This window comes from Aotus nancymaae, unplaced genomic scaffold, assembly GCF_030222135.1.
Source record: "Aotus nancymaae isolate 86718 unplaced genomic scaffold, 86718_ANA_hifiasm-v0.15.2.pri h1tg000007l, whole genome shotgun sequence".
NCBI classification, from domain to species: Eukaryota; Metazoa; Chordata; class Mammalia; order Primates; family Aotidae; genus Aotus; species Aotus nancymaae.
Window position 1 is genome coordinate 40,904,421 of NW_026988418.1, and position 13,795 is coordinate 40,918,215.

Below are 13,795 nucleotides of genomic sequence, written 5' to 3' on the forward strand. Positions count from 1 at the left end.
GTTTTATTTAAAATGTTCATTAGTAGTGTCAGGAAACTACTCTGCCAAAAAAAAAACCAAAACAAAAACCTCTTTCTTTTTGCCTTATAATCAATCATAACTTTTAGTTAGTTCCAGAGCATCACTATTAGTAAAAAACAAAATCAACCCCAAATCCACACTGCTTTAGCTAAGGAAGGTAAAAAATTTAGGCATAATCTTGATTCAATTCTAGAATTACAAAAAGAACATTTTTGGGGAAAAAAAGTCCATTTATAAAGGCAATGATTTAAAGACTTTATTATTTTAAGACCTAGCCAAGACTTTTTCCTGATTAGTGACGTATAAAGTATATATATATATATAAAATCTATATATACACACAAAAACTAGTAATAAGATGTTTAAAGTATTAATAATGTATTCCAATTACAACACAATGTTATTAAAAGTAACCTGACATGGAATAAAGAACCAGATCAATGAAACATAACTCAGCTTTCATGATCAGGTCTTTTTCCAAGCAGATAGACTTTGCTGAATTAAGAGAATAAAGAAATATAACAATGAAATGCAATGGATCAATCTTAAATATAGTCAAATAAACTATGGAATTTATTTTGAGAAAGGGTCTCACCCTGCTGCCTAGGCTGGAGTGCAGCAGTGCAATCATGGCTCACTGCAGCCTTGACCTCCCAGGGCTCAGGTGATCCTCCCACCTCAGCCTCTAGAGTAGTTGGAACTATAGGCCCACCACGCCTAGCTGACATTTTTCTATTGTTTTTTTGTAGATATGGGGCTTTGCCATGTTGTCCAGGCTGGTCTTCAACTCCTGGGCTCAAGTGATCCACCTGCCTTGGCTTCCCAAAGTCCTGGCATTATAGGCATGAACCACCGTGCCCAGCCATTAAGTGTAATTAGAACAAACTGTCTTGTCTGCAACTTACTTTGAAATGGTGCATACACAAAAAACATACATATAAAGCACATACGTCAAACTTTTAAAAAATGAGAAGCTGAGTGGTGCCTTATTTTCCCAATTTCTGAAGGTATATAATTGTCTAAACAAAAAATTGAGAAGAGAGAATGTGTTTTCCTATTCAGTTTCTTTACTTGAGCACTATTTTATTTAGTTTGTAATTCACTTGGCTTTGTGAAATAATTACCATAGACAAAAATACTGGAGCACAGACATACAGAAAGCTGTTTTTATGTTTGTAGGATGTTGCCAACAAGACCAATTTCATAGTTTCAGAAAGTAGTCTATCACCATTGTAAAACAGGTCACAGAATCAAAGCAACTGAATGAATAAGAATTTAAGACTTTAAAAAAACATTCTTCTTGGGTAACAGAGAACTCTCATATACTATTAAAAATTCTCATATTTTCCTGTTTTCTATAAATAACTCTCAATTCAAGCAAATCTGAAACAGGTTTCAGTATTTTAAAAACTGCCTAATACCCCAGTGTAACAATAGCAATAAAACCATACGTTGTCTCTTATAAGCTGCACACTTGAAACCAAACCTGATCAAGGTAGCAATTCTCTTCAGGTTTTAAATCCCGTTGTAAGAGTTACTCATTTTAGAGGCAAATTAACAATGTAAGACGGTAGAAACAGGCATATGCATCAAGAAAATTCATCAATGTTCCCTGAAAAAACTACAGCCCCTGCAAACTCCTATATCCCTGTGGAAAGTTAATAGTAAACACTTTAGACTTTACAAAGAAAATACTTTAGACTTCAGGAGAAAAACCAAATACTTGGTAGATAAGCTGTCAATATTTCAAACTCCAATCTTAAAAGATGTTCAAAAAAAGCTTACTTCACTCTTTCAATCTAAAGGGCAAATATGATTTTGCCCAGCTGAAGTAGAGAAAGAACTCTTTCCCTGCCCCTTCAAGCAAGTACTTCCTTTCCTTGCTCCCCTTATTCCTCGATTTTTTTGTTTGTTTGTTTTGAGACAGGGTCTTGCTCTGTCACCCAGGCTGGAACATAGTGGTAGTGATGCGATCACGGCTTAGTTACTGTTTGATGCCAGATAGTTCAATCTATACTTCAGTTGAACATTAACTAATATTTATTACAGTTTTATAATTATAATGCATAAAGTTTAACCTTAAATTTCTTTCATCCGAAAGAAAAGACTTGCTCTACAGTTAGCTTGTAAAATTCTATTAGAGCCCAAGAGCCAGCCTTGCTTGAATAGAATTTCACACTCAGTTGTCTTCCTATACACCTGCACCTTTCCTACAAATCCTCACTCTACCCTCTTTTAGGCTTAAGGTACCAGATTCTTAAGGGTTCAGAGTCTACCACATCAGTCCTTATCATAAGGGCCTTCCTTAAGTCAAACTTTTCCCAAATGTCTTTACTTCTCCTCCAAATAAGAATTACTCCTTTCTACTTTGAAACCCTGTTTGTTCTCTTAAGGGTCTCTCATAAAAATTCCCTCTATTCCAGCGTCAAAAACACTCATCTCTAGATTGCTGCCATTCCTTTTAACTCCCTTTTTAAACTCTGAAATCTTATCAAGATTTTCTCTACTTGGGAGGCTGAGGCAAGAAAACTGAACCTGCAAGGCAGACATTGCAGCGAGCCGAGATTGTGCCACTGCACTCCAGCCTGGGTGATGGAGAGACTCAGTGTGGAAAACAAAAAAGAATTTCTTGGTTTGGTGTTATCCTGGGGAATTTAGAATTGTTTTAAAAAATAAAACTAATTTTGGAAAACTTAACCCACATCTGTTTTCAATAGTTTATTTTTTAGTAAACAAGCAAATAATGACACATAAAAATCTATAAATGGAGTTTTCTGTTTTTATCAAGGAAAACTGAAATTAGGCTCCAAAAGCTGTGATAGCCTGCCAAGTTTGGCGAAGAGGGCACTAGGATGAGGAATGAGGAAATCTAAGGTCCTAGAAAATCCTACCTCTGCCACTGGAAAAGTCAATAGCAGAGTTGGCTTTGAAATAAAGATGTGTATCTCCCTATTTTATTATTCCCTTTTTCCTTCTATTTAAGAAATGTGAAGACTGAACCAAGTTTTATGCTTTATGGTTTCTTATTTGTGGTAAAAAGATCCTGATGATAGGTAAGGTACCTAGAAGAAATTAAAGCAGTTGAGCAGCTGATCATTTACAAGAAGAGCTTTTATAGAAAAAGACAAATTGACCCCGTAGCCAGCATAATGACAAATGTTCATCAAGAACCTGACTAAATTACCTAGCATTATTTTCTTTATAAGATTACATATGAGGCCAGGCACAGTGGCTCACATCTGTAATCCAAGCACTCTGGGAGGCTGAGGTGGGTGGCTCACCCGAGATCAGGAGTTCAAGACCAGCCTGGCCAATATGGTGAAACCCCAGTAAAGTATGAAAATTAGCTGGGCATGGTGGTGGGTGCCTGGAATCCCAGCTACTCAGGAGGCTGAGGCAGAAGAATCACTTGAACCTACTAGGAGGTAGAGTTTACAGTGAGCCAAAATTGTGCCACTGCACTCCAGCCTGGGCAACAAAAGCAAGACTCCACCTTAAAAAAAAAAAAAGATATACATACATGAGGGACTTGCCCAACTGCCCCATTTTGCTCATAAAATTAACAGGATGAGGGTGGGCACAGTGGTTCATGCATATAATCCCAACACTTTGGGAGGCTGAGGTGGGTGGATCACCTGAGGTCAGGAGTTTGAGACCAGCCTGGTCAACATGCTAAAACCCTATCTCTACTAGAAATACAAAAAATTAGCTGGATGTGGTGGTGGGCACCTATAATACCAGCTACTTGGGAGGCTGAGGCAGGTGAACTGCTTCAACCCAAGAGGCGGAGTTACAGTGAGCTGAGATTGTGTCACTGCACATCAGCCTAAGCGAGAGAGTGAGACACCCCTCTCAAATAAATAAATAAAATTAACAGGTGATTCTTGTGGTATTACAGAAAATGACACAACAGAAAAAGTGGGGTAACAAGGTTCTTTAGTCATACAGCATTATTATGTAGTAATATTTAATTGTTATTTCTATGCTACGTTTTCCCACAAAGGATTCAAAACCATCTAGCATAGTATCTTTAACTGGCAGGGAAATGGTAAAAAATAAAGATAAGGTGAAATGTCTTCCCTTAACAATAAAAATTAGAATTCAACACACCTACTCAGTTTTAGCAAGTGAAAGGTAGAAAGATTAAACAGTAAACATATTAATGGCCATATTACAAATAATCTATAAGGTTAAAAAAAAAGCACAGAACCCAAACTCATTCCTTAGTAATTAACTAAATCCATTAACAGGTCTTTGTTTTTACCTACTTAATAATAACTAGGGACCATATCTAGGCACCATTACCCATTGAGAAAACAGAAGTTGAAGCTAACGATTTTTAACCTCAACATGTGACCAGGTCTCACTATGCTGCCAAGGTTGGCTTCAATCTCCTGGGTTCAAGGGATCCTTCCATCGTTAGCCTCCCAAGCAGCTGGCGCCACAGGGCATTGCTCATGCCAAAGTCTTTTAAAATGGTGATGTTATTTCATTAAAGTTAAGTTGATTAGAGGTCCTGACCACTATGTCGTCAGGGCATGATTAATAGCACCCCTATTCATTCTAAAAAGGATCCCAGTTCAGAAAATAAATTATGTAACCAACCTTAACCAGAGTATGCTGTTTTTTAGTTAAAAGTTTCTTTTTGCAGAATTTTAGCTACTACAGATCCGCCCAAGCTAGGTCACAAGAACATAAATTAATCTGTTACAGCCTCAGAAATAGAAGGAAGATGATTCTCCTAAAAAGCCATTCTAAGAGGAAAAACATTTTTTTCTTTCTTTAAAAAGAAAGAAGTTGCACAGCTAACTACAATCACCATGTCAAGAAAAAAAAAGAAAAAAAAAAGAAACCAGTTATGCAGAACATCGTTATCACCAGGTATATGTAATTTTACACCTAGAAGATTAAAATCATCACCTTTCTAGAATTTTTTCTTTCTGTGGAGAATAAGAAACATTCTCTGGCAAAGAAAACATTGAAATTTACAATTTACATTGAGAATCACAAGTAGACCATTATCTTATGACAAAACTCTACCTAAACTATAGATTCGGCTGGGCGCGGTGGCTCATGCCTATAATCCCAGCACTTTGGGAGGCTGAGGCGGGTGGATCACGAGGTCAAGAGATCAAGACCATCCTGGTCAACATGGTGAAACCCTGTCTCTACTAAAAATACCAAAAATTAGCTGGGCGTGGGGCACGCCTGTAGTCCCAGCTACTTGGGAGGCTGAGGCAGGAGAATTGCTTCAACTCAGGAGGCGGAGGTTGCAGTGAGCCAAGATTGTGCCATTGCACTCCAGCCTGGGTAACGAGAGCGAAACTCCGTCTCAAAAAAAAAAAAAAAAAACTATAGATTCTTTTTCTGCTAGTGAAGGATAGGCAACTTTACCAATTTAGCTTTCATTTGTGACATATAGCTGTAATATGTGATAATTTTAAATGACTAAGAGCAAAAGCGGCTGAAACATAGTGATCTGTCCAGAAAAATAATATCAGGTTCCAAACGGTCCCTAAATAGACAAATCTGTGAGACAAGCTTGGGGCCCAGACCCTCTTGGAAGCCAAATTCTGGTTCCATCACTTAGTAGTTTTGTAACTAAGTTTTGTACTGTTTCTAATCTGTATATGTGAAATATCAACAGTTCTCTTCCTTCACAGCAGTTTGCAGTTTACAAATTACTTAACAAATGTACCCTCCCCATTAGCATATACTACCTGAAAGGGCAGTACTCCTAGCCAGTATGCCCATAATTGTAGGCTCAGCATCTATCCCTATGCTTGGCATGTAGTACATGCTATATAGTTGCTGAAAGAACATGCAAATATTAAGTAATTTACTTTCCACCAATGCAAGTTAATTCTTACCTGCTTATTTTGCAGCAAAAATAATGGTATCAGACATAATCAATTTTTGCTTGACACACTAAAATCTAACCTTATGCCATTTAGACTAATAATATATATAACTGTCATTGTCAAAAGTATTGTAATGTCCAATACTGTATGCGCCAGTGAGGAAATTTCTAGTTTCAATTAATAACTGGTTGACAAATACAATTAGAAATAAAAAGACTTCCTTGCTATGTAACCACAAATTTAAGACTATCATTTGCAACTGTCTTGATATGTCTACAAGTCCAGTGATTTTATTCAATTATTCTCTTCCTGAAGGTTTTAAAAGTTAATAAATGGATGAAAGTCATCTAAGGTAATACAAATATGCTTTTAACAAATCTCCAACATTCTAATGTATATTTACTAAGTGTTTTAACTTAATTATGTATTTTCAAGAAATGTATAAAACATACCCATTTTCTTGTAGTATTCTTCCCAAGCCTTAGTATAATCAACCTGTCCAGCTGGGGCTGGATTCTGCTGATCTCCTTGTTCAAGCAAAACAAAAAAAAGAATAGAATTAAAGTTTTTAAAAGGCAATTTTAGGCATTTCCTTCTGATCCGTGGATGTAGGAGCTGGCAGGTGCCTGTGATGTGGCAGTAAGGGTAGGAAGGAGGTACTCTGTGGTAGTGGCACTGTTACTAGTGCCAAAGATAGAACGTACTGAGGGTACAGAGGTGGTGGACAGAGAAGAAAACCAAACTATCTGGAAGACTGGTTACGCTGAACATATAAGTAAATGTCTATCAAACAAGGAAATACACTGAGGATACCAGGTTTCTCACCATTTCTAAGTACAAAAAAGGAAAAGGCTTGAAAACCCCAAAACGCTGAAATCGATGTGGTGATATGAACATAGTTTTAAAAAATATATACAGATATCAATGTTTATGTATTTTTTGGTATGTATATGTGAGTATGCATGTATGTAAATATATTTCCTAGCTCTGTTGAAAGAAGCTAGAAGCAATGACACCTCAGTAGCAACGAGCATAATCAGTCTTGTTTCGAACCACCATATTCTACTAAAAGGAATCAGAGCTCCTTAAAGCAACGGCTGACTCAAGGGCTGGAGCCCAGAAAGCAAAAAATAACAATCTTACTGTGCCAGACGGTAAAGTGCTTACAAGAATGACAAGTATTTCGAAAGGATATAGGCACCACCCTGAATATACTCCCTGACTGGCCAATTCAGGATAATCTGATTATCAAAATTATAAATACTTTAAAAATATAACCTATTGCAAAGACCAGAAATCCACAATGATGCAAAGAATATATCAAGTTGATTTACTGATTTGGAGGTCTGTATGATGGTTATATATTTTTGAAGAAGTACCCAACAGGGCATCATGTCTACAGTTTAGTCTTAAATGATTTCTTTCAGAACAAATTATACCGGATATAATATAGTTTCCTTCCGAACGAATTGTAATGGATAATTTAAATAAATACACACAGACACAGTTATATGATATAGATGGTAACAGAGTAAACAAGGGGATAAAACATTAACAGCTGGGCTATCTGGGTGCTCCTGGAATTGTTCTTACAACTTTTATGAAAGTCTGAATTTTTTTTTTGAGACAGTGTTTCACTCTTGTTGCCCAGGCTAGACTGCAACAGTAGGATCTTGGCTCACCACAACCTCCGCCACCCAGGTTCAACTGATTCGCCCAAGTAGCTGGGACTATAGGCATGTGCCACCATGCCTGGCTATTTTTTTTGTATTTTTAGTAAAGACAAGGTTTCACCGTGTTAGTCAGGATGGTCTCAATCTCCTGACCTTGTGATCCACCCGCCTCTGCCTCCCAAAGTGCTGTGATTACAGGCGTGAGCTACCACGCCCGGCTGTAAAGTCTGAAGTTACTTCCAAGCAACAATTTAAAAAAGGAAAAGTCTGCTTCAATTATAATTAAATAATGTTAGAAATTTTAGGTATTCTACAGTGATCTACTTCATACATAATTCCAAACACAAGTTTTGACTTTCACATATAGTAAGTTCTTTAGTTACCTTGTCCATTAGTTTGAGTTGTAGCTGGTGCACCTGCAGGGGCTGCTGGTGGTGGCTGTGCTTGCTGTTGGTAATAGTGAGCATAATAAGCAGCCCAAGCTGCTGAATTTGGATCCGTTCCTGCCTTAGCTAGAATTAATAAATGAAAGTTCAATATTTGCTTGTGAAGTCTAATTCTCTCTCTCTCACACACAAACACACACAAACACACACAAACACCCAGCTCTCTGGCAAATATACAGTCCCAAAATTAACTAGAACATTTAAAAAAGTAAATTAAAACTTTTAAATTTTCTGTATTTTTGTTGTCACCATCAGCTTTTATTAAAGAAAACCAAGGCTCAGGGATCAAGTGACTTTCCTAGGTTAAAAAACTACTGAGCAGCGTAACTGGGATGTGAATAAAGGTCTTTTGGCTCCAAATCCAATGCTCTGTCTCAAACCATGCTGTGCCCTTGTTTTTTTCTAAACTGGTTGGTTTCGCCTCAAGCACAAACAGCTCTATTTGTCAGATGACTAAAGAAAAACATTTCTAGGGACTAACCTGTATGAGAAAGAAACAATTATTTTAGAACAATGAACTTTGTCCTTATTTTCAATGAAAATATAAAAATCTTAAAAAAAAGGATTAGCCACATTTCATCCTATTTCACATTGAATGTTATCAACTTGATATTATCCTACTTGAAATTCTTCATTCTCTAGAATCTTCAGGATAGTCAAAGTTTAAGTATAGCCTATCATTCAGCATCTTTAACAGTCTGAACCCCTTGGCTTATCCTTTCAATTTCATCCTGATTTCTCTCTGTCATATCTCTTCAACACCCAAGCTCCAGCCACAACACTGTGAGTGTACTTTTCAGAAATCACTATGCCCACATCCAGGCTTTCAGCTATGTTATATTTCCTCTACACTGGACTGACCCTCACTTATCTCCCACATCAAATGATTTATGAACAGTTTGAGACCTCTCAATCTTCAAGAAACCAGAAATAACTTGATTGTGCCCTTTATACTAGGAATATATCATACAATTAGAACTTTTCAATTTTCTATCATGTCTTCATTCGGAATAGTAGCAATTCTCAGTTGCTTAACAAAGGTCAGTCAAGTTTGAGAAAAAGGAGCAAGCATTAATTCTAGAAAAAGAAAATTACAAGGTAATATAATTACAAGGTGTTATTAGGACACCCTCCAAGCTTTTCTCAATTGCCCAATGTACTGCTTTTCTATGTTGAATGTTTACATATCTGAAGTGTCATTAAATATATATATTTAGGTAGATATATTGTATATATGTATATATATTTATGACAGAGTCTCACTCTCTCACCCAGGCTGGAGAGCAGTGGCGCGAACTCAGCTCACTGCAACCTCCACCTCTTGGGCTCAATCAATTCTCTGCCTCAGCCTCCTAAGTAGCTGGGATCACAGGTGCCTGCCACCACGCCCAGCTAATTTTTGTATTTTTAGTAGAGACAGCGTTTCACTATGTTGGCTAGGCTGGTCTCCAACTCCTGACCTCAGGTGATCCACTCACCTCACCCTCCCAAAGTGCTGGGATTATAGCAACATTAGGTGTGAGCCACAGCACCCGGTCATTATCTGTATATTAATCAAGAAATCTAGGCATTTCACTTGACACAATGCCTGGATAAAGAATTTGAGATAAAACAGACTTTAGGAAGTGATATTTCTACTCCCAGATGTGTAAACCACACAAAAAACCAGTCTCAGTTATGACTAACTAGTATGTATAAGAATTTACTAAATATTCACTCAACCCAAGATTCATTTATCACCTTATAGATAAGAAAACAGAAGCTTACAGGAGTTCAAAAACTTGCTTGACACCTCACAATTAGCAAACTGTAGGACTAGGACTGATCTAGGTCTATTTGACTCTGAAGTCTAAATTATTGACCACTACACACAAATCCTTAAGACCATTTTTTAAAAAAAGTTTTAGTTCAGGTAATATTAAAACATTACATTATTCTAATACAAGCAATACCTACTGCAGACACCCAGTAATCCTCTGATAAATCTGAGCTGGGCCAGCCAGCTGGTTTTAGTTAAATGGGTTACTTCTTACCCAAAGACCATGCTGCAACCACATTCACTGACCAGCTTCTACAGTGGTGACTTCACTACTACTCCCAGTGGGAAACTCAACTTGTGATACAGACCACTTCCACTTCTTATGCCCATTATTTTTTCCTCGATCATGCTACCTATCCAATAGTGCTCAAAGACACAATCCTGGCAGATCCAAGTTACCCAATATAAATCTGTTCCTTAACCTACTCAAACTCTTGAATCTCATTACTAGCTTACTTATACTATCCCAATTAGCTAACATCAGGGAAAGAAAAGCCCTTTCATTCTCCAAAAATTATTATATTCCATAACCTGTGAGCCCTTCTATCATAGTGTTGCTTACGCTGGGAGTGCATTCTTTTGCTATAGAACACAACCCCAACTTTGCATGCTCATATCCTAGCACAACTCAAGTCGTTCCTTGAATTAATGGAAGTTGTGGTTATTTGGTAACTGCCATGACATCATATTCCAAACAGCACACTTTCTATGAAGTTAACAATCAAGCAATTTCCTTTATATTAATTCCTTCAAGTTTTTTTTTGTATGAATATATTATGTGTAGAAAGTAATCCATAATTGAGTATACCTTCCTTGAAACTACTCCAGTGAAAGAGGCCTAAAAAGTAGGTAGCAGGTGAGAAAAAAAGGATCATAAATAAATGTTAATTGGTTTCAAAGAATGACTCTTTGACCAAAACAGAAAGCAAACTACAGGGTATGGAAAAATGCAAGAACAGAACAGGGTATTATATATATGCAGAATCCAGATCTGAGTATAGAAAATAATTACATGTATTTGGGTTTTAGCGTGCAGTTATTAAACACAGGCCTGATTCTTACTCACATGAAGTTGTCACATGAGGAGTACTAGAACAGACAGTTTATCTTATTTGACAATTTGGAAGTTTAATGCACAAATACTTAACACTCTGTTAGACGGTAACATATATATCTTTTTAAAGAGATGGGGTCCCATTCTATTGCCCAGGGGAGTACAGTGGTGCACCCACAGCTCACTACAATCTAGAACTTCGAGGCTCAAGCAATATTCCTATCTCAGCCTTCTGAGCAGCTGGAAGTACAGATGCGTACCACCCTGCCCAGCTAACTTAAAACAAATTTTTTAAGAGATGGATCCTGCCATGTTGCCCAGGCTGGTCTCAAGCCTCAGCCTCAGTGCCCGGCCCCTATCACATAATTTTGTAAGTGTAAAAACTATTTTTTCATAGATAATGCCACAATTAATACACTACACATTTGACAGCACTGGTTTCTAAAACCTACTGCACTGTACTCTTTCTGGTAGCTTTTAGCTTTTAACATTCTTCAATATCAACTCATAAGAAAGCCAAATGCAAGCAGAAAGAAGTTCCATAAAAGCAAAGATCATATACATGTCAGTCCTATACACTGAGTTGGCAGCAGTGCCTAGCACTGTTGAAAGAGTAAAGTGAGTGAAGGTGATGCATACAAATGTAGACTACTAGAAAATTTAATACTGTAACAGGAGTGGGAAATAATACAGATAACACACAAATGATAAGCATCTTTTACCTGGATCAGGAGGAGCCTGCTGCTGCCAGTGTGGATATGCATTTCCCCATCCCTGGGGAGCATATGGGGCTGGGGGACCACTGAAAAGAAAAATCAGTATAAAAATACAGTCCATAAACTAGAATCTTTGGGGAAAAGCCCAGAACTAAACCCAATACTTACTGAGGAGCTGGGCCTGGTGGTCCTGGATTATAAGGTGCAGGGTTGTACGGTCCCATTGGAGTTCCAGGCCCTGGAGGCCCAGGAGGCCCATGGGGACCTGGGACACCATGGGGCCCATGGGGTACAGGTGGCCCTAAAGGATTTACTGGGCCCTACAGAAAAAGGAAGAAATAAGAAAAATCAGCAAAACACAGTAGTGGTTAAACAACTCTATGGCCAAATAATCTTCCATTTCTACCCTCTTATATTCACAAACAACAAATTTTAGGTTTTCCTTCCTTTCCTCATTCATTTTGCAAAACCTATTTTATCTGCCATAATAATGAGACATGTAAAATTCACTAAAATCAACAGTAGCAATTAAATACAATTTAAATTAGCAATTAAATTTCCTTTAGTTTGTTTGTGAACAGCAGCAGTTCCCTTTCTTCTTATAGTTCTTTTACTATCTCTTTTTCATTTTAATCACATAAATCAAGTCCTTATCTTCAGCTCTCTCTCTTTATCTACTCACCTAATATGAGACAACTATCTTGACAACATATTCCCAAACTGCTTGGGTCTTGTATCAGTTGTCTTCTGAACACTTCACTGATAATGTGACAGCTAGCTGGTTCACTACCAAACTAAAATCCACCTCGCAACCTATTTCTGTCACTAGAACCCCATTTAGATCTGTAATTTATATCCTTTTTGGCTTTTCTTGTATCATAAATTTTCATAGCACAAAAATTCCCTTTTTAATTCATTCAACAAATCAGGGTATTTTATATCCTTATCATGCATGCAGGCCACATCATAATTAATAATGCTTAACCGGTTTCTGTTTTGTTAAGCCAACTTGCAAAGACATTATGCTTAACTGTCCTAAAATGCTCCTTCTGAGTAGTAAATACAACCAGGTGACATGTTAGACAAAATGCTAACACTACATGTCGTTGTCAATTTCTCATTGCAAAATAGGGAAACTAAACTTCATGACCCTTAAAGTTATTTTTATTAACTTGTTTCTTTAAATATCTAATAAGTCATCTCTCACTTATTATCCATGACCTATTCTTTCCAAGTAGTAAAAATAACACTGAAAAAGTAGCAACATTTTTTTAGGGCTATGTGCCATTCTTTTAAGTGATACACACATGAACATTCATTTAAACCCTACAACTCTACGAAGTAGATACTATTACCCTCATTTTACAGAAGTAAATCAAGGCACAGAAAAGCATGAGTAAACTTCTCCAAAGTCACACAGCCAATAAATGATTCAGAGGATTTTAAACCCAGGCAACCCGCCTCCAGAATTCATGCGCTTAACAACCATATCAAATTGCTTCTCTAAAACAAGCTATCTTGTTTCTCCATGAATCCAACAGAAATACTGATCCATGCATGTGAGGCTAATACTGTAAAATTAAAAACCAAGATGTGCTATTCACTCTTTGACATGGCATCAATCTCTATCATTATTCCACAAACATCTCATTTTTTGAACAATTAAAATAACTGTCCATAAAAAAGAACTTACAACTTTTGTGTACATTTTGTAAGATGTTCCTTACATGTCTTTTGTACATCTATTTTTGTCTTCCCAAGTAGACAGAAACAGTATCAATTTGCACCCCATTTACAACATGGCAAATATCAAAAAGAATTTTCCTAGGAAATTCTGATTATTAATAATTTAAGACGTTCCCTGTATACTTTGTATTAAAAATCCTAGTAAGATACCATCTGCCTCATTTACAAAAAAGCAGTCAAAGCTTTTCATACTTTTTTGTTCTAACAGAAAACTTTTCTAGAGAAAATATTTCCACATTTGGCTGTGCATCAGAATCACCCAAACATCTATGTAAAATTAGATGCTGGGCCCTATCCCAGACATTTTGTCAGGTCTGTCTCTATAAATTATGTGTAAGAGTAAGAAGCACCCAAATAGTCTACATTTTAAACCACAGAAAATTTATGAGCCAGTCCAAAAGCTATGATTTATGAATTTCTACTGTAGAGTGGGAGATGCATCTGATTTATCTTGTTTGC

At 36.9% G+C, this 13,795-nt stretch overlaps 1 protein-coding gene across 6 annotated transcripts in view; it reads right to left on the reverse strand.

Annotated features, from left to right (window-relative positions):
- Positions 1-13,795, reverse strand: part of FUBP1 (far upstream element binding protein 1) — a 38,078-nt gene that overhangs the window by 5,477 nt on the left and 18,806 nt on the right. For all 6 annotated transcript variants that reach the window (XM_064372537.1, XM_064372538.1, XM_021667783.2 and 3 more), the window contains 4 exons: positions 11,759-11,910; positions 11,597-11,676; positions 7,939-8,067; positions 6,335-6,409 (listed from right to left, as the gene is read on the reverse strand). In XM_064372537.1, the coding sequence (XP_064228607.1) occupies positions 6,335-6,409; positions 7,939-8,067; positions 11,597-11,676; positions 11,759-11,910 (436 nt within the window). The remainder of the gene's footprint in view (positions 1-6,334; positions 6,410-7,938; positions 8,068-11,596; positions 11,677-11,758; positions 11,911-13,795) is intronic.